General features: G+C 35.8%; 1 protein-coding gene across 2 annotated transcripts in view; it reads right to left on the reverse strand.

Annotated features, from left to right (window-relative positions):
* Positions 1 to 305: 305 nt before the first annotated feature.
* Positions 306 to 19,358, reverse strand: part of LRP12 (LDL receptor related protein 12) — an 86,023-nt gene continuing 66,970 nt past the window's right edge. For both annotated transcript variants that reach the window (XM_060128150.1, XM_060128149.1), the window contains 4 exons: positions 10,908 to 11,110; positions 8,305 to 9,409; positions 6,895 to 7,027; positions 306 to 2,624 (listed from right to left, as the gene is read on the reverse strand). In XM_060128150.1, the coding sequence (XP_059984133.1) occupies positions 1,758 to 2,624; positions 6,895 to 7,027; positions 8,305 to 9,409; positions 10,908 to 11,110 (2,308 nt within the window). In that variant the 3' untranslated portion in view covers positions 306 to 1,757. The remainder of the gene's footprint in view (positions 2,625 to 6,894; positions 7,028 to 8,304; positions 9,410 to 10,907; positions 11,111 to 19,358) is intronic.

Raw genomic sequence — 19,358 nt, forward strand, 5'->3', positions numbered from 1 at the left:
TAAAAAGAGAACTGATAGAGTTACTGACTCTTATAAGACACATCAATTAAAAGGCAGGTTTTTCAAAGGCAAAATAATGTCCAGGTCCTTAGGGATTTCTTTACGCTTGAGAACTGGTGTAAGCTACTACTTTACTATAAGGGAGTTAAGAAAGACATCCCCTCTTTAATTTTTCTTCTAGACACACTGCATATTTCATGGCCTGAATCTGTATATGCACCAAATGAACAAAAATAAAGAGAAACTTTGATTTCAAGTACCTCAAGGCAATACAAAAGTACCTCAAGGCAATACAAAAAATACAAAAGTACCTCAAGGCAATACAAAAAAAAGAAGTCATTTTAATTTTTGATACATATTAAAACATTTCAGTCAGTTCTTCCTGACAGCATAACACGACAAATACACAAGACCTCAAACATGCTTTAAAATGACATTCAGCAAAGTATTTAAAATGTAATAAATAGCAATAATCGCACACAAATACATTTTTCATACTCAAACATTAAGCTACTAAACAGACAGCTAAAGAATAAATAAACGGGAACTGACAATAAAAAAATACGCGGGGTTTTGCAATTCACTTTACTTAAAAAAGGGAGGTGATCTGAATGATTTCTTAATTTGCTTTTCAACATGTAGCATGATCCTCCCCTTATGAATAAAATACATTGAAAAAATCACTTTCTTACTATAATGCAGTTTTTAAATACAACAAATAAATATAAAACCAGCAAAGCAACCTCAAGTTGTAATAAAAATGCCCCCTCACGCTCCCCCTGTAAGCTATGGAAATATATAGTCATTATGATAGCAAATAATAGTATTTAAAGTGATAGTGCTTCTGCACTAAACTCATCTGAGACCTTGATATGATTTTAGTGCAAATCCCTAGGGTCCAATACAAGCATAACCCTGTATCAGGGAAAGACATTACCAGTTGGAACTTATCTTGTACAATTTTTGTACATATTTTATAAAGTTCAAGATTTAATGCATAGTAGAATATCTTCATCCGCTTAATTCTGTCCTTAAATAGAGATAAAAAAAGAAATGACTTGGGCTTTTTACCATTTGGTTTGTACCATATTAGAGTATTAAAGTCAACATTAGAAAATTTATAAAAGAGTTTTGTTTTTGCCATTAATTTATCTAACGCTATCTAAATTTCACATCACTGCATGTTAAACATAAGAGAAAAAATTTTAGACAAAGGTTTTTTCCCTTTGACAAGCTCATATTATGAAATCTAATAATGTTTAGACAGATGTTATACAAATAAAAACAGGTGAGAATAAGGACTTTTTCTCTTTTTATATTAACAACCTTAACATCTAGTATATTAAGTTACAAGATGTATTGGCAAAAGCATAAAGGGTTCAATTAAAAGAAGGTATTATTTTGAACAAAGAAACGTTTTAACATAGGATAGATAGAAACTGACAGTCAAATGAGTTTCAGCAGCCATATCTCTACTGCGAACTACAGTACCGGGATGAAAACAATTAGAAACAAATGGAAGAACATTACTGAACAATCTGAATACATAATGCATTTTTAGCTGCTAAAATAGTAAACTCTAACGTTTATAGAGTTACAGGTGTTTAATTTAACCATGCAGGCTAACATATGATAGTAAGAAATCACCCTGCATCTTTTCTCTTTTTAAATTAAAACTAGTTTAATTGTAAAGTTACAAAACAATGAATGGATATTGCTCCAACTTGTATCCAATCTCCCTGATGGGATTCTTGTACCTAACAAAGTAACAAAGCTTCATCATCACTTGTTTCATTTTTCAGCGTTGCTTCTAAGCAAGAGTCTGGTATCTGGGCAGTGTGGACAATACCGCAGCGCTCACAGGGGCCATCGCGATTACTTGGTCTTACTCCAGGGTCTGCTGCACTATATGGTTGTCTGAACCTTTGCCCTTGATCGGAGGCAAGATCAAGAAGAGGTCTGGAGCAATCATTCACATCAAAGTCTGAAGCTCCTTCAGAAACTGGAATTAGCATTTCGACATCATCATCTTCTTCTCTTCCACTTACCCCATTATCAAGTTGTCTCAAAGGGCTCTGGTTCTGACTTACGGAGCTTGATCGCCCTAATGTAAAACGTACCCAACGTAGCCCCTGAGTCATACGACTTAGCGCACTCGCGAGCTGGTGACGCGCCGGACTCACACTTGGGGGTTCCGCGCTTGTCACATCCCGTCCGGTCTCTGTGTGACCACCTCGGGTATTCTGAGTGGAGGAACTTCCACTTGCTCCCACTGTTGCTTCTACAGCTGTCGTGGGAGGGACTTTTTGAGGCAAAGGAGCTGCAACCCCGCCAGATGCTCCTACCGTATCTCTTCTCTCATTTTCTGTGTCTGTGTCGTCAGATTCCACAGAAAACAAACTTCTGTGAGTATGATTTCTTTCAGGTTCTCTGCTGGTACTCTGACTAGGGGCAACCTCATCCCCATCTGCTGAGACCAGAGCCAATGACCCTGAATGGCGTGATCTTGCAAAATTAAAAATACGATTCCAGATGTTGCTGGATCTGCCTGCCATAGGAAGTCTGATTGAAGTAAATCCGAGCTGAGACCGTACAGCTAGCCTCAGGTTTTCCAAAACAGAAGCCTGCAAAAAAAAAAAAAAAAAAAAAAAAGAAAGAAAAGATCTTAAGACAGCTAACAACAAGGTATTAAGATGTAAAACACCCTTCTTTCTATTCAGCATGTGTTGTGGATGAAAGTTCTATTACTCATTTTACGGTCTATGGAGGATGAATTAAATTCTCTCATCGATAGAGGTTCACCTCACTCCAGAATCTAACCTATAACTTGAACCACTGTTCACTGTGTTTAAGATTTTCTTGATACTTCATTTTATATATGAACTTTAAAATGATGTTTAATGCCAATTACAACTGCAATTTTGTTTCAAAACTTCACATGGTAATCCAATCCTAGAAATGCACCAAAGATGGAAAATAAAATTATTTGATACTTCTTTAGCTCGGAGGATAGAAGAATCTCTACAATAATTCTCCAAACGACCTAAAGGAGTGTGAAAACCAGGCTGTTTGTTTGGTTTTTTGTTTTAACACAGAACAAGTTAGACTTGATCTACAAGGTTGAAACCTTCCAAAACATGTAAAAATTATATCTCACAGTTTGTTCTCAAGGATTTGTTGAATGAGTGGATATTGAGGATTTATTTACATTGTCATAAACAAAGGAATTACTGTATTTGTAATGCAGCACAGGAAACAAAAAGCCAAAGAAATTAATTTGTTTATAGCACTATTCAGTGGCATCTGAGACATCTGGGTTCCTTCTCAATCTTAAAGATTTAAGTCTTATTTTCTACAGCTTCATGTTAAACATAAATTATAACCTTATTCTTTGAAAATTGGTGATTTTTAATTAGTGCATATGGGAAGTGACCATATTGCCCAACTGAAAGAAAAATCATCTAGATTTTCTTTTTTCTAGGAATGACTATTGGATTTAAAAAAACAAAACAAAACACTACAGTATTTACAAAAACAGTCTTTAAGCTCCACCTAGTGGTTATAAAAAGGAGTAATCAAACTTGGAACAAACACAGCTTTCATCAATCTGGCATTTAGTATTTAAAATACAGTATTTCCAAGAAACAATGGTGAATTGATATACTCCCTTTCAAACGGTGATACAGTTTCCCTCTGCCAAATGAATGGCTCTTGCCTTTCCCCCCACAGAAAAAAAGAAGGGAAGAGAATAAGAAGATGTGATAACATATGTTTTCCATCTCTGTTTATGACTGGTATTGAAGTAAATCCAAGCTGATACCGTACAGCTAGCCTCAGGTTTTCCATATAGATTTGTGATTTCCATATACACCCTTTGAACACAATCCCTGGAATATAATTCACAGAAAGCTAAGAAGCTACTATCACAGGAATATTTCATAGTCTAGCCTTCGTAAATAACAGATTGTCAATAAGAAATCTGAATATCAGCACATAAACTTTACTATATGAATGAGTAAGGTTTTTCACCAATTGGGAATGTAACTATAAACTAACTGAAAAAAAAGTGGCTCACATCCCTTTGAACTCCATAGATTTGGTCCTCCTCATTTGGCATTCACGTTCTAAGGCTTTGTGTGAGCACTGTCATTAAATCCAGAAATGAATACAAGGCTCTTCAGACATCCTCCCCTCTTAGGCAGCTGCCACCCACAATGCCTTCAGCACACTTCAAAGCCACCTTTAACAGTACAGTCTGTCAGTGAGATGAAGCTCTCTACTGGCTTCAAAGTCTGTTTAATTAAATGATTGCCAATTTAACATTAGATTCTACAAGGGGATCTCATGATTGTTTTAGGAATGATTTTATATACTTCTTCAGTTTATGAAGCAGAAGAAAAGCATTCTTCAGAAAGGATTGCTATTTTGAATGAGTTGGTAATCAGAAGATTATTTTTCTTTTTTTTTTTTTTTTTTGCGGTACGCGGGCCTCTCACTGTTGTGGCCTCTCCCGTCGCGGAGCACAAGCTCCGGACGCGCAGGCTCAGCGGCCATGGCTCACGGGCCCAGCAGCTCCGCGGCATGTGGGATCTTTCCAGACTGGGGCACGAACCCATGTCCCCTGCATCGGAAGGCGGACTCTCAACCACTGCGCCACCAGGGAAGCCCTATTTTTTTTTTTAAAAACAAATAAGGAAATTTGATAATTTATTACCAAAAGTTTCAAACATAAGAGTGTAATCTCATTAACTGAATAAAATCTAGTTTCCCATTTACAAACATTTTATTTTAAAACTTTGTTGAGGCAGAATTCCCTCACAAGGGTAAATTATAACCCTACAAAAATGCTGTACTAGGTAGTAAAGAACTGAAACCTTACCCAAAGTGAGGTCTGACCTTTGCCCTTTACTTCTGGGATGAGACCTCAGACCTTGGAATGTCATCTTTGACAGGAGTGTCATTGCATGGAGACTTGGGCCAGCCAGAGAGTAGCACTGCGTTTTAGGTGGAGGCTCTGAGCCACACCAATGTGATGTAGTGGGAGTGTTGAGTCAGCAGAATCAGTCAACCTCTGGAGAGGCTAGAGACTGGGATCAGCCACGTGTGCAATTAATCATGCCTATGTGATGGAGCTCCAATAAAAACCCTGGACACCGAGTTTGGGTGAGCGTCCCTAGTTGGCAATGTTTTGTGCATATTGTCACACACCCGTGTCGAGAGAATAACACTGTCCTGACTTTATGGAGAGAAGACAATTGGAAGGGTCGTGTTTGGTACCCTCCTGAACCCTGTCCTACGTGTCTCTTCCTTTGGCTGATTTAATCTGGATCCTTTCCCAGCAATAATAGTTACACCAGATTATACTATTAAGTAAAACAGCTTTCAATGAGTTCTCAGTCCTTCCAGTGAATTATCAAACCTGAGGATGGTTTGGGAGCCCCTGAACTTAAAATTGGTTTTAGAAGTAAGGGCTGTCTTGTGTGGACTGTGCTCCCTCTAACTTCACAGTTGGGCTGTCTTGTGTGGTTCCCTCTAACTTCACAGTTGACTAACCTCTTGAAGGTAGCCTCAGGGTATAGAGGTGGGGTGACAGATGGTGGAGTGGGTGGATGGCATTAACCATCCTCTGAATTCCTACCTAAAAAGAACCCTTCCTCATGGCAGGGACAACAATACATAAAAACCACAATGTAGGGTTTTCCTATGTTGCAGACAAAATTCCAACCAGTGGAAGTTCTGAATTACTTACTTAGCAAATTACATCAAATTCTCACAAAGATTTCCTAAAAGACTCGAATAAGATGACCGACTGTAAGTGGAAACCTATTTACCAAAAAGGAAATGGTCTTTCATCTTGAACAGAATTAAATTACTGGGAAAACAATGTTCATCAATTTTTCTTAATTCTGATACTGGGAACAATTTTTAGAAATGTTTCTGGATAAATTTACATTCTAAATGTAGAAACCTTAATGCCCTTAAGAACCCTGGCACAATTGTAAGCATTGAAAAAGAAATTTAAAAAGAAATTGCAGGGAACTATATTCGGTATCTTATAACAATCTATTATGGAAAAGAATCTGAAAAAGAATATATATATATATATATATATATATGTATAACTGGATCACTTTACTGTACACTTCAAGTAAAAAATTGCTCACAAAAGTTTGAAGAATTCAGAAACATTAATAAAGAATGAGTTACTATTTAAAGAAAATGATATGAATTTTTAAGCACTGTAAAATCCAGCTGTGAAGAAGTTTTCTCTCAAGTCAGGTAGAAATGTTAACTTAATTTCAACAACTTTTATTTTAATCTAGCATGTTACTAATCTATTACTAAGCATATCAACTTTAGTATTTCTTTTTAAATCCTTGAAATAGTTCAAGTAGAAAATAAGTTGTCAAACTTTACTTTTGAATTTTAACACACTAAATTATCCTAAACAGTAAAATGCTTAAGAATCACCTAACCAAATCAGAAGTAAAGAGTGAAAAGTATACTTCTGAATTTGTTAAAATACAATGAAACAGAGTTGACCCTTGAACAACATGGGCTTGAAATGCACGGGACCACTTATACGTGGATTTTTTTCAATAGCAAATTCTATAGTACTACATGATACATGGTTGGTTGGATTTATGGATGTTGAGCCCCAGACACAGAGGTCCGACTATAAAGTTACATGTGAATTTTCACCTGCACAGAGGGTGGGTGTCCCTAGCCCCCTCGTTGTTCAGGGGTCAACTGTATAATTTCAAATCCTCCATATATTTAATTCTTAACGTGACTGCAAAAATTCTGACCCAGTCAAGGATACTTTACCATTATATACAAGTATAGATTTCATTTTAAGAGGTACGGAAAGAGAAATAATAAATTGTAACCTACTTGGTTAGGTGGACAAACAGGAAAATCTTCAACTGGTGGAATTAAACCCTGAGCAATCAACTGTCCATAAGAGGGAGGAGCTTCTCTTCTTAACAATTCTGCTTCCACTCTGGACAACTGTGTTTCAAATGATCTTTGAGAGAAACAGGGGGATGAAAAGGGTTAAAAAAAAAGGCAAGCCAAAACAGTAATTTTAAAATTATCAACAATTAAAACAATTTGAATTTTAATATACTTGTTCATTTGTATAAAGCTTACTTAGCCAGCATTTGATGAGTATCTATACTGCCCTACACTGAGAACACAAAGATGAAGCAGACAGTTTAGCCTCATGCGGTTTTACACTAGGGGCCTGGATCACTAAGTTTTAATAAGTTAGATATCCCCGTAAAAGATAAAAGTACTAGATCTTTAAACCCCTAAGAACATAGGGGCTTGAGACTTTAGGTGAAAGTATTTGAAAATTCTTAGAAGACACTTTATTCAGCAAGTCCAACACATTTACTTTTCAGGTAAGGAAAAGAGTGAAATGAGTCACCAAAACCCTTTCTGGAATAACTTGTTCTTAAACTCAAGGCCTCTGGTCTTCATTGTACTCTTATGTTGCAATGTAGTAAAACATTTTCTGGCCATTTATACTGAACCAAAGATAAGATGCACTTGGTTATTGTGATACTGTGCATCTATTCTTAGCTGTCTGGTATGTGACTTCTTTGTTGTATCTATCATTTGTAATTCTCCTGGGACTGACGGTCATGGTCTCCACAGGAGCTTTCTAGAAGGCCTCTCTGCCACCAACTTCTCCCAGGTCCAGTCTCTCCTCTACCACACGAAAGACAGCTCTCCCTGAAGGCTACTCTTTAACGCTGAACCACTTCTTACTTAACTGAGATCCTTCGACTTTTATACCACTTTATTTTATAGCTCTTACAACATTTCTATTTTTTGCCATCTAATTCTACCCACCAATTCCTTCCTTCTAACTGTAAAAACTGCCCATGAGATTACTCCTACTCATTTCTCTATTCACCTGTATAATGCTTTCAACATAGAAGGTTCTCAAATTATCTGGAATTGTTGAATTAATATTTATAAAAACCGAGGTTAAAGAGCAACAACCGAGAATTACAGCTTGCAAAATTCCTGTAAGACAGATTAACCTGAAAACAGGAACTGATAAACACAGATTGGCTTTTTTCACCTCATAACTCTTAGTATTTATTTGTTTTTTAATATTCTTATTAGGCTTTTGAGTCATAGGCTTTTCATAGTCATTTTATGAATCATAAGAAGTATTTAACAATATAACAAAAACATATTGCTAATCTCATTAAGAAATGTGTTGTAAATATTTGGGCCATGCTTTTACTGTAGAGAGCATAAGCAATATAGTTTTGTCTTGATACTGACCTTCGTTCAAACATTCTCAGAGAATAGAGCTTACAAGTACATCCCAAGGCAATGACCAGTAACAGGCCACAGATGAGGCTCCCTATGACGGCTGCAGTTATGACTCGGGTAGGCACGATTACCGGGCAATTCTCCTCATCGCTGCCATCGCCACAGTCGTCCTGAGAGTCACACACCCAGCTTTCAAACACACAACGATTGTTTTTGCAATGAAAATTTCCTGGCTGGCAAAAAAAGCAGTTTTTTTCATCGGACCCATTTGGGCAATGATTCTGGTAGTTGCAGCGATCAGAACGAGGGTAACAGACGCCGTTCCGGGAACATGGGAACTCTTCCTTTTGGCACATGGTACAATTGATTTCATCCCTTCCGTTTGGGCAATGCCAATACCCATCACAGCGCTGCTGCTCCGTATAACACCCCCAGTTCCCTCCGCAGGGTATTTCCCATGGCAAACAGAAGCCATCTACTTGGTAAGTAGCATTAAATCCCCTGGCAGCGTTGACTTTATCGGCACAGAAGTGTACCCTTATCTGTCCAGAAGAAGACACGACAGTGAGAGGCGCATGAGAATCAAAAGCAGTTAACACACGCAAAAGCTTGTGTGGATTCTCCTCTAATCCATCGTATATTTTGACATAATCACCATAACCAGTACCATCAAGTTTAAAGTCAGTGAAACGTAAGATGACTTTACGATGATCACCAGTGTCTATTAACCAGGTGCAATTGCTTCCGGGAGGATAAAAGTCTGGATAATTGGGAGAATTAAAAGTACCATAAAAATATTTTAACCACTGCCCACAGGTTGGCACATCACAGTCTATCTCATCTCCAAGGTCAAGGCAGTCAATGTTCCCATCACATTTTAAAGATTCGGGGAGGCAAGTGTAAACTTTGGTAAACCGAGATAGACACTGGAACTGGTTGTAAGCACAGGGTTGGAAAGAGGCAGATGTTGGAGGATTCACTTCTTTGGCACAGATCTCTTCATCAGAACTATCTCCACATTCGTCCATGTTATTGCATTTCCAGGCTGCTGGTATACACTTTCCATTACCACAACGAAACTGGTCACAAGCACAGTTTGGTTCCTCAGATTTCCCTGGGAGGACATTGGGAGGACGGAGATGGAGAGATAAGGAGGAAAACAACATACTCTTTAAAGGGTATATAACAGCAAGTGGCATTTTTATCGTAAATGTTGATTAGCCCAAATGATAGTTGGGCTTGATCAAAAAATAGGTTAAACTCTAATGGCAAATTAATATTGGCTTACTGATTACTCAACTATTTATTAAACATTTATGATTTGTTCCATGAAGATCTCTACAGCTACAAGAGAAAAGACCAATCCTGTTTTTGCAGAAGCTATTTTACTGCAGAACATTTAGTAAAGTGATGTAAGATACGTAGGTCAGTAGGATGTATTGCCTAAGAATTTCAAATACTCTATTGTATAAACATTTTGCAATGAAGAAAAACTCCTCTATAATAATCACTTTTTCAAATCCAGTTTTAGTATTCTTTTTGAGTTGTTTATATATATATTATATATATATATACAAACACATACACACAATATTTTGCTATGTGTATCATAGCATATTTTGCAAGCCCATTATTTAGACTCAAATTTTTGCTAAGATTATCATAAGTTAACTTTATTCTATTTCTAACATTTCATGTAACCACAACATGGTACTTCCATTTTATAACTGTTTTAATACAACTGCAAAATATTTTATGAATCTGAGCTAAAGGTATACATTTACTCAACAAAACAGTAAGGGGAAGAAGAGAGAAAAGAATGGAAATGTTTATAGAATTCTGATTATCTTAGTGGACTATCTTAAATATATAACAATGACGTAGGGAAAGAAAACCAAACATTAGATTCCTACAGTCCACGCTGATGATGTCGGCCAATGCTTACCTCTCCATTAACAACTTTTATTTACTGGCAAATAGGTGACAGAAAATGTGCTTCAGAACCTAAGTAAATATTACGAAGACTGTGCTTTTAATAAAAAAGAGAAAAAGCAGCATATGTTGCTAAAGGAGACCACGTCATTTCAGAAAATGTAGAATGATTTTCAGCAAAAATTTACATAACTCTAATGCTCTGAGTTCTTCATATTTGTATGATCTGCTCACTCTTTTTGGATAAAGTTTAAGAACTAGCAAAAGAAGACTTCTGATACGACAAACTACGAAAGTGAAATTGATTATGTCTTTTCTTTGAAGGTGTAAAGACAAGGGTAATGCACACACACAAAAATACATTCTGAAGTAACTTGCAGGATACTGGTAAACACTTGAGGGGAAAAAGTTCCTTTTAAAATAAACGTATTCAAAATATTTAAAAAGAAAACTGACCTTAGTTTGTAAAATTAATCAGTTTATTAGGATTATACAAAATGCCTTTTGGAGACCCGGATCTATGGTACCTGAACCTTTAGCCTCTAATTCCTCAATCTCAGCTGCCTTGAGGATTGAGTCACAATTAAATGGACATTGTTTAGAAGGCGAGTCCCAAAGTGACTGAGCAGTAAATACTATAGAATTCTGTTCCATATCCTTCTTCTTATTTAAAAACACACCTGAAAAGTATGCCAGTCTGAAACCCTTCCTAGAGATACTGTCATCGGAATGGAACCTGATCCAGACGTGGTCTTGTGAAGAAATATATGGTGGTGGGATTGTAGAACCACAGGCTCTGTAGCTTTCAATATTCTTGTATGTTTCTATCGTCAACCAGTCCAAACTGCATCTTCTGGACCCTTGAATATCAAAATCCTGAAAACTACAAATAAAAAGTCAGAAAAGGCTACTGAAAAGGAAATTTTGGAAAAAAATTTCATTAATAACACAAAGTAACTGGGGAATTTATTACAAGCCTCCATATATTCAATGATTCTCCTGGATCTTCTAGGCCCACGACTATATCATCAGCAAATAATAATACTGCTTCTGTGTTCCTAACATTTATATCTCTTTCCCAGATTCCAGAACAATACTTCTTCATAAGTAACACGAAATTCCAAAATAACGCTAAAAAACAGGAGACAGTTGGCACCTTTTTTCTTTTTCTTCTCCCTGTGTGTGTTTAGGAAGGACCACTTCTAATTCTTAGCACCCTAAGTTGTTCTCTGTTTGAACTACTCCATAATTCGATGAACTGAAGGACACAGAGGCAGTCTGCCTTCTCTAGATTAGACTGGTTCATCTGCTTGCTTAATGAGTTTATAGCTCCCATTTCAGGAGAGCAAACAGCACAAACCTGAGCCAAGTAAAAAAGTTAAAAATGAACAAACAAAAAACTTCTTCAGTGAAAAGCCCCTGAGTTTGGGAATACTTTTCTACATAAATGGTTTATAACCAAACGTTATCTTGTAGTTCATAAAATACGGGCATGAATAAAGGGCAGAAAAGTCAAATAAGGACCACACACAAAATTAGCCACTGCTATGAAAGAAGAAAAAACAAAACAGCATTTTCTACTAACATGTCTCACCAAAAAGTGAGATTCCTGCCTTACGCCAAGTGATGATAAAGTTAATTATCCAGGGATTATTATACCAGGGTATTTCCTCTTTAAATATTCTGAGTAACTACAACAAAGGCTGACAATTTGACTGCTTCCAGTTTTTCACTATTATGAACAAGGCTGGAATCCTTATACATGTTCTCTCCACACACACATGAGTAAGTATTTCTCTAGGACAAATTTTTCTACAAGTAGAACTGCTAGGTCAAAAGACACAATTCCACTTTAAATTTGATAGCAACACTGAGAAAAATGTTTATACCAACTCAATTCCACCAAGTGTGTATGAAAAAGCACCTTATACCCCACAACTCTGGCAAAATGAAACATTTTACTTCTAAAGATTTGTTGCCAGTTAGGTGGATAAAATAGATTTATCATTGTTCTAGTTTGCATTTCCTTATTTACTGAAATTGAAACACTTTTTCCTATGTTTATTAGCTATTTCTATTTCTGTGAATCACCTTGTTATATCCTTCATACCTTACAATTTGCTCTTATTTAAGAGCTCTTCATATAGTATAAGCATGTATCTATTTGGGGCATGTATGTTACGCAAGATATACGTAGATACACTCAAACCCTCATTCTCTCCAACAGCTGGTGCTGTCAGTCTTTCTTAATGGTATCTTTTACTGAGGAGTTTTTTTTTTTTTTGAAGTATAGCTGACTTACAATATTATATTAGTTTCAGGTGTACAACACAGTGATTCGATATTTTTACACCTTATACACCATATAAAGTTATTATTACGTATTGGCTACATTCCCCTGTGCTGCACATTACATCCTTGTAACTTATTTATTTTATACATAGTAGTCTGTACCTCTTAATACCCCTCACCTATCTTGTCCCTCTCCTTGATGTCTGTATCTGTGAGTCTGTTTCTGTTTTGTTATATTCGTTAATGTATTTTATTTTTCAGATTCCATATAAACTGAAAACATACAGTATTTGCCTTTCTCTGTCTGACTTATTTCACTAAGCGTAATAACGTGTAGGTCCATCCATGTTGTTGCAAATGGCAAAATTTCACTCTTTTATAGCTGAGAAATATTACATTATATCACAGCTTCTTTACCCACTTATCTGTTGATGGATACTAAGGTTGCTTTCATGTCTTGGCTACTATACGTAATGCTGCTATGAACACTGGGATGCATATATCTTTTCAAATTATTTTTTTTAATTTTCTTTGGATATGAAGAGTGGAACTGCTGGATCGTCTGGTAATTCTATTTTTAATTTTTTGAGGAACTTGCATACTGTTTTCCATAGTGGCTGTGCTGAACGGGAGAATATATTTGCAAATGATAGGTCCAATAAGGGGTTAATAATCCAAAATATATAAAGAACTCATACAATTCAATATCAAAAAAACAAACATCCCAATTAAAACATGCACAGAGGATCTAACATTCTTCCAAAGAAGACACACAGATGCCAAAAGGCACATGAAAAGATGCTCAGCATTGCTAATCATCAGGGAAATTCAACTCAAAACCACAATGAGACATCACCTTACATCTGTCAGAATGGTTATTGTCAAAGCCATGTTGGCAAGGATGTGGAGAAAAGGGAACCTTTGTGCACTGTTGGTGGAGACGTAAACCGGTGTAGCCACTATGGAAAACAGTATGGAGATTCCTCAAAAAATTAAAAATAGGACTACCATATGATCCAGCAATTCCACTCCTAGCTATTTACTGGAAGAAAAAAACACTAATTAGAAAAGATACATGCACCCCAAATTTCACTGCAGCATTATTTACAATAGCCAAAATATGGAAGTAATCAAAGTGTCCTTTAATATACTTTTTTTTTTTTTTTTTGCTGCACCTTTTGCCTTTGTGGGATCACAGTTCCCTGACCAGGGACTGAAACAGGGCCATGCCAGTGAAAGCCCAGAATCCTAACCACTAGGCCACCAGGGAACTCCCAACTTTTAATCAACTAAGATTCATGAAATCAGGGACCTGATCCAGAACAAAAGAAATAATCAATAAATACCTCTTCACATATACACTACTAGGGGTTTGGTTTGCTAATATTCATTTAGGATGTTTAAAATACATTAAATACATTAAATACATTAAATACATAAAATACATTAAAATACATAAAATACATAAAAATACATTAAAATACAAGTGAAAGTAGTTTTCAGTTTTTCTTTTTTTATGCTTCAGAATAGTTTATGTAACAAAGACACTGTTTACAAACCTGTGCCCTTGTGCCTCTTCAGAGTACAGATGATTTAGGGTAGAGATTTTCAATTTCTTCATGCTTTTTGGTTTAATCAGCTTTCCTAAACTCATTAAGTCAGTTTTGATAATTTTTCTTAGAAATTATCATTTTATCTTGAAAGTAAAATTTATCATTGCAAAGCTTTACATAGTACTTTCATACAACTGGTTAAATTTTCATATCTGTGGTCTTTAAATTTGTTTGGATTTTCTATGTAGGTAAGTGTAGTATTGGCAAATAAGGAAAGTTTCACCTCTTCCTTTTCATTTTTTTATACCACTAACCTCTATTTGTTGGAACGTTGTATTGACTGAGGTTCAAGTACAAGCAGTGAAAGCATGTATCCTTGTCTTGGTCCTTAGTGCTAAAATTAACTTCAATATTAAGTTTGATTTTTAAATTTTTTAAACAGATAACTTATCAGGTTAAGGAAATTGCTTCTCTATTCATTTGGCAGAACTTGCCTGTAAAACTATCTGGGTGTAGAATCTTATTTTGAGTGTTGATTTAATTTCTTTAATAGCTATTGCATTCATTAGTTTTCTAATTCTTCTTGAATCAATTTTGGTAACACACGTAGAAAATGATTCATTTCTTCTAATTGTATAAAAGTATCAGTATAAAACATTCATGATATTCCTTTACGACTTCTAAAGTCTCTATTATTGTATTTATAACTATAGACACTTTTAAAAAAAATTTTTATTTGTACCTTTCCTCTTTTTTCTTCACTCTTGCCTTGAGATCTATCTTTGTCTATTTTCCTCACTCTTTCAGAAAACCAGTTTTTGGTTATTTTTTCTATTTAATTATTTTCTCATCTTAACTTTATTTTTTCTACTAAAGATTTACCCTGTAGTTTTTCTTCTAAACTCCTGAGAAAATGCTGAGCTTATTTATTTTCCATCTTACTAATTTTTAAATCAATGCATTAAAGCTGTAAAATTTTCTAAGTACTCTTTCAATGTATTCCAACAGTTTTAATATCTAATACTTTCATTATGGCTACTTAAAAATATTTTGAGTTTCATTGTGATTTCCATCTTTAATGCAGAAGTTATTTAGGAATACGTTTCTGAACATATGGGTTTTTTTAAATTGTTGGTTTCTAATTTAACTGCATTATGATCAGAGGAAATCTGAATGATGTAAAGTCTGGAAATACATTCAGAATTCCTTTATTTAATACATAATCAATTTTTAAATAAACGTCACATATGTCTTTGAAAGGAATGTGCATTCTCTATTCACTGAAATAGGTATAAACATTACACACCTATGTAATACATGCGTTACTGAATCAAGTTTGTTAGTTTTATCAAATCTTCTCCATTTTTACTGTTTTCCTGTTTAATGTATTAACTTCAGATTAAAACATATGTTTAGAAACTTCCACTGAATTGTGCACTAGTCAAACCTGGTCAAACTTGGTAACTCCCCCCACAGTCTGCTTTGCTTATGTTTTATGCTTTGTTATTAGGTACACAATGTTGAACCAGGATTTTATCTTCCTAGTGGATTATTCCATTTGTTACTAATACTTTGTGTCTTAAGGTTAATTACGACTGATGTTAACCTTCCTGCACTAGCTCTCTCCTGATATGTACTTCCATAGCTTATCTTTTCCTATCCTCATTTTTTTTTTTTTTTGCGGTATGCGGGCCTCTCACTGTTGTGACCTCTCCCGTTGCAGAGCACAGGCTCCGGAAGCGCAGGCTCCGCGGCATGTGGGATCTTCCCGGACCGGGGCACGAACCCGCGTCCCCTGCATCGGCAGGCGGACTCTCAACCACTGTGCCGCCAGGGAAGCCCTCCTATCTTCATGTTTTAGACTTTCTGTTGGTGCTGTTTTAGGTATGTTCTTATGAAGCCCATCGGAGAGGAATCATATCAATCAACCAACCAACAAACCTGATTGGATAGTCTATCTTTTAAAGGTTAAGTGAGTTTTTTTGATTGAATAGCTTTTCTCTTTGGGGTGGGGAGTGGGGTTCTCATTTTCCTCCTTTCCTGTATTCTTCTGTATTAATAGGTTTTTGAAGGTTTTTTAAAAAAGTTTCTTTCCCTCTGCTTTGGTTTAATAAAGTCCAAGTAAGAGTATTCAGTGTTTCTATTCTCTCAAATTCTCAAATTCAGTAGAAAAATTTACAACTTTATTTTCACCCATCTGTAACTGAAATTTAACATTTCCTTCACTTATGAATATGAACAACAAACCATGAATAGTTTTTTTTTTTAAAAATAAATTTATTTATTTATTTTTGGCTGCGTTGGGTCTTTGTTGCTGCATGTGGGCTTTCTCTACTTGCGGTGAGGGGGGGGCTACCCTTCATTGTGGTGCGCGGGCTTCTTATTGCGGTGGCTTCTTGTTGCAGAAAATGGGCTCTAGGCATGCGGGCTTCAGTAGTTGTGGCACATGGGCTCAGCAGTTGTGGCTCTCAGGCTCTAGAGCGCAGGCTCAGTAGTTGTGGCGCACGGGCTTAGTTGCTCCGCAGCATGTGGGATCTTCCTGGACCAGGGATCGAACCCGTGTCCCCTGCGTTGGCAGGTGGGTTCTTACCACTGCACCACCAGGGAAGTCCCATGAATAGTTTTTATAGTACCTCTCACACTGTCACCAATAGAAATCACAGATAATTTCATCTTATATTTCAGTTTTAATAGAGATCTAGAATAACTATTTACACTCAAAACCACTTTGAAATTATAATTGTTAAAAGCATGGCTTGCTCACTAATACGTTAATAAATAAGCATATATGTACTATCATATTATAAATTTGTAAAAATACCTGATAGCTATACTTCAGGAATAATTGGTTCCCTTTGTAATGCTATGTGTTTTGTTTTATAAATTTGAAAACATTCTGAGAAAGGATCTATAGGTTTCACCAAACTACCAAAGTGTTCATGGCATAAAAAAGGTTAAGAAAAAAACCCCAATATATTAAACTGTATAACACCTGTAGTAAATCTGTTCCAACTTGATTTTGTTGGCTGTTTTGGTTAGTATTAAAGTTTTTCAAACATTCTAGAAATTTGGGTTGCACACTTTTGTGAAAGATTTTTGGTGCTGTTTTTGTTTTGTTTTTAAAATTTTATCTTCTCCTACGTTCCCCCACGGCATGTTTTGTAGCTACCTCCACTTAGGTCTCCATCCCAAAACCAGTCCTAAGATGGTGGTTCAGAGTAGTAGTGTAGACCCGGTTACAGAGTCAGTGGGGACTTAGTTAAATTCCTACTTATTATGGTATGTCTCCTACCTTTCTAAGCTCTCAGCCCCATGAAAGTTCAAGCAGTGGTTAGTAGAAGTTTTTTTCAGCCTCCTTTCTTGAGCAAAATATCCTGACCCTACTCCTTGGCTTCAAGCAGGGAACCAGAATCCAATCCTCTACCTCCTGTGGATAAGGTGGCCTTTGTGGATTTGGGAAGATTTAAAGGGAAGGGATAAAAATGTTTATATATCACCATCTTTAACCAGTTTTATACGGAGAGGTCTAAATATTGTTTGTTCATAGTCGGTAATTTTAGTTTCTCTCTTTTATCTAGATTTTCATTATTTTAAACTCAGGAATGAATCTTGATTTTGTTTTTACCAAAAAGTTTTAAAACATCTGTCTAGTCTAGGTAATCATATACCTTTTCTGTGACTTGTTAATATGGTAAATTAATATTTCCTAATATTGACTCAATTGTGTGTCTAAATGAGCTGAATTTGATTATGGTATAAATTTCTTTTGAACAATATATTTAAGATATTACACCAATGTTCACAAGTGAAACCTGACTTTCTTTGTGTATTATGTGGGTGTGTCATCTTTTTAAAATTTGGTATTACCATGTTAATGGTTTCAATAAGAACTAGGACGATTACTAAAATTACTTTCTGATTTTATGAGGCTAGCTGTGTAAATCCAAATTTGTTAACTCCATCCAGAATTTAGGAACTCTTCCCTTAGATGTGGAGCTCACCTCCAATATTGTTCTGCATTTCACTATTTTGCTTGGTTTTTAGCGTAGCTTTGTGAAATCTCAAGGATCCAACACATGATCAGAACCAGATGGCAGGATTCCATGTCACCTCCTTTGTGCTGGCAAGAATTTCCAAGTTTTACATAACTGAGCTGGTAGGCTGCAAATTTAATTTGGGGTTGGATTTTTAGGTTAAAAGAAAAAAAATCTCCAAAAAGTCTAGTTTTATGTTTAAAAAATATTTGGAATCCCTATGGTAAAATATTACTTTGTAAACACATTTGTGCTTAGTCATGTTATAAGTAACAGAAAATAGGCATATTGTTCAGATTCCAACACTGGTACTGCTGCAGAAGGATAACCTTAATGGTACATCCTACCCATCCATCAAGCAAGGGATCATACTTCTCACAGAGGAGTGTTACAGCTTCCACAGAAGCTCAGCTCCAGTGTTCCAAAAGATGTGGCCTGGGGCAGAGAGGAACCAAAGAAAAACATACCATATGTCCCTGTTTTACGGCTGCCACAGAAAAAAGGGGATAGACTACAGTTGTGTTCCTCAAGAGACTGGTTTTCTCATTAGTTAATGAATATAAAAAAGGAGCATGGAAAGATTCAAAAATAGGCTAAATTTACAATCTCATTTGTAAAAAATTGTGAAACTAAGGGATATGTCTATGATCTGCAAGGTCTCTTCCAAATCTAAAATTCCATGATCCTTACCTATAAAAATGTAATTAATGAAAGAATGTCAAAGATGCCTTTGCACTGTCTGTGACAGGAATGGCATTCTTAACTGTGTCATGGTTCTTTGTTTAGGTACACTATTTTTTTTTCTCCCCTTCAGGCAAATTTTTTTTTTTTCCTAATAGCTTTGATATAATTTCCTTAAGCAAGCAATATCTAGTTCCACTGAATGTTTCCTCCTTAACATCTTACTCCCACAGTTTTTCTCTGCAATTTTAAATGTCTATAAAATAATCTTAATTTTCCTGATTTATATCATACTTATTCTTAGGATCTTAAACTTATGGTTATTTCCCCTAGGAGTATCTTTCATTTTGTATTCTTAACAAATGTTCTATTGTCTCAGTGCTATGAAAGAAAGAGATTTTTCTAGACACAGTATTTATCCATCATCAGCTTATTTCAAGTTTTATACACAGACGTAGCCTACAATCATGTTTTAACTCCTTACGGTAGAGGACTCTACTAACAAGACCAAGATTATGGGTTAGATCTCCAAGTGGATTACTGAGTCCTGTTTATTTGTCTCATGGCCAAA

This window comes from Lagenorhynchus albirostris, chromosome 17 (assembly GCF_949774975.1).
Source record: "Lagenorhynchus albirostris chromosome 17, mLagAlb1.1, whole genome shotgun sequence".
Classification (NCBI taxonomy): Eukaryota; Metazoa; Chordata; class Mammalia; order Artiodactyla; family Delphinidae; genus Lagenorhynchus; species Lagenorhynchus albirostris.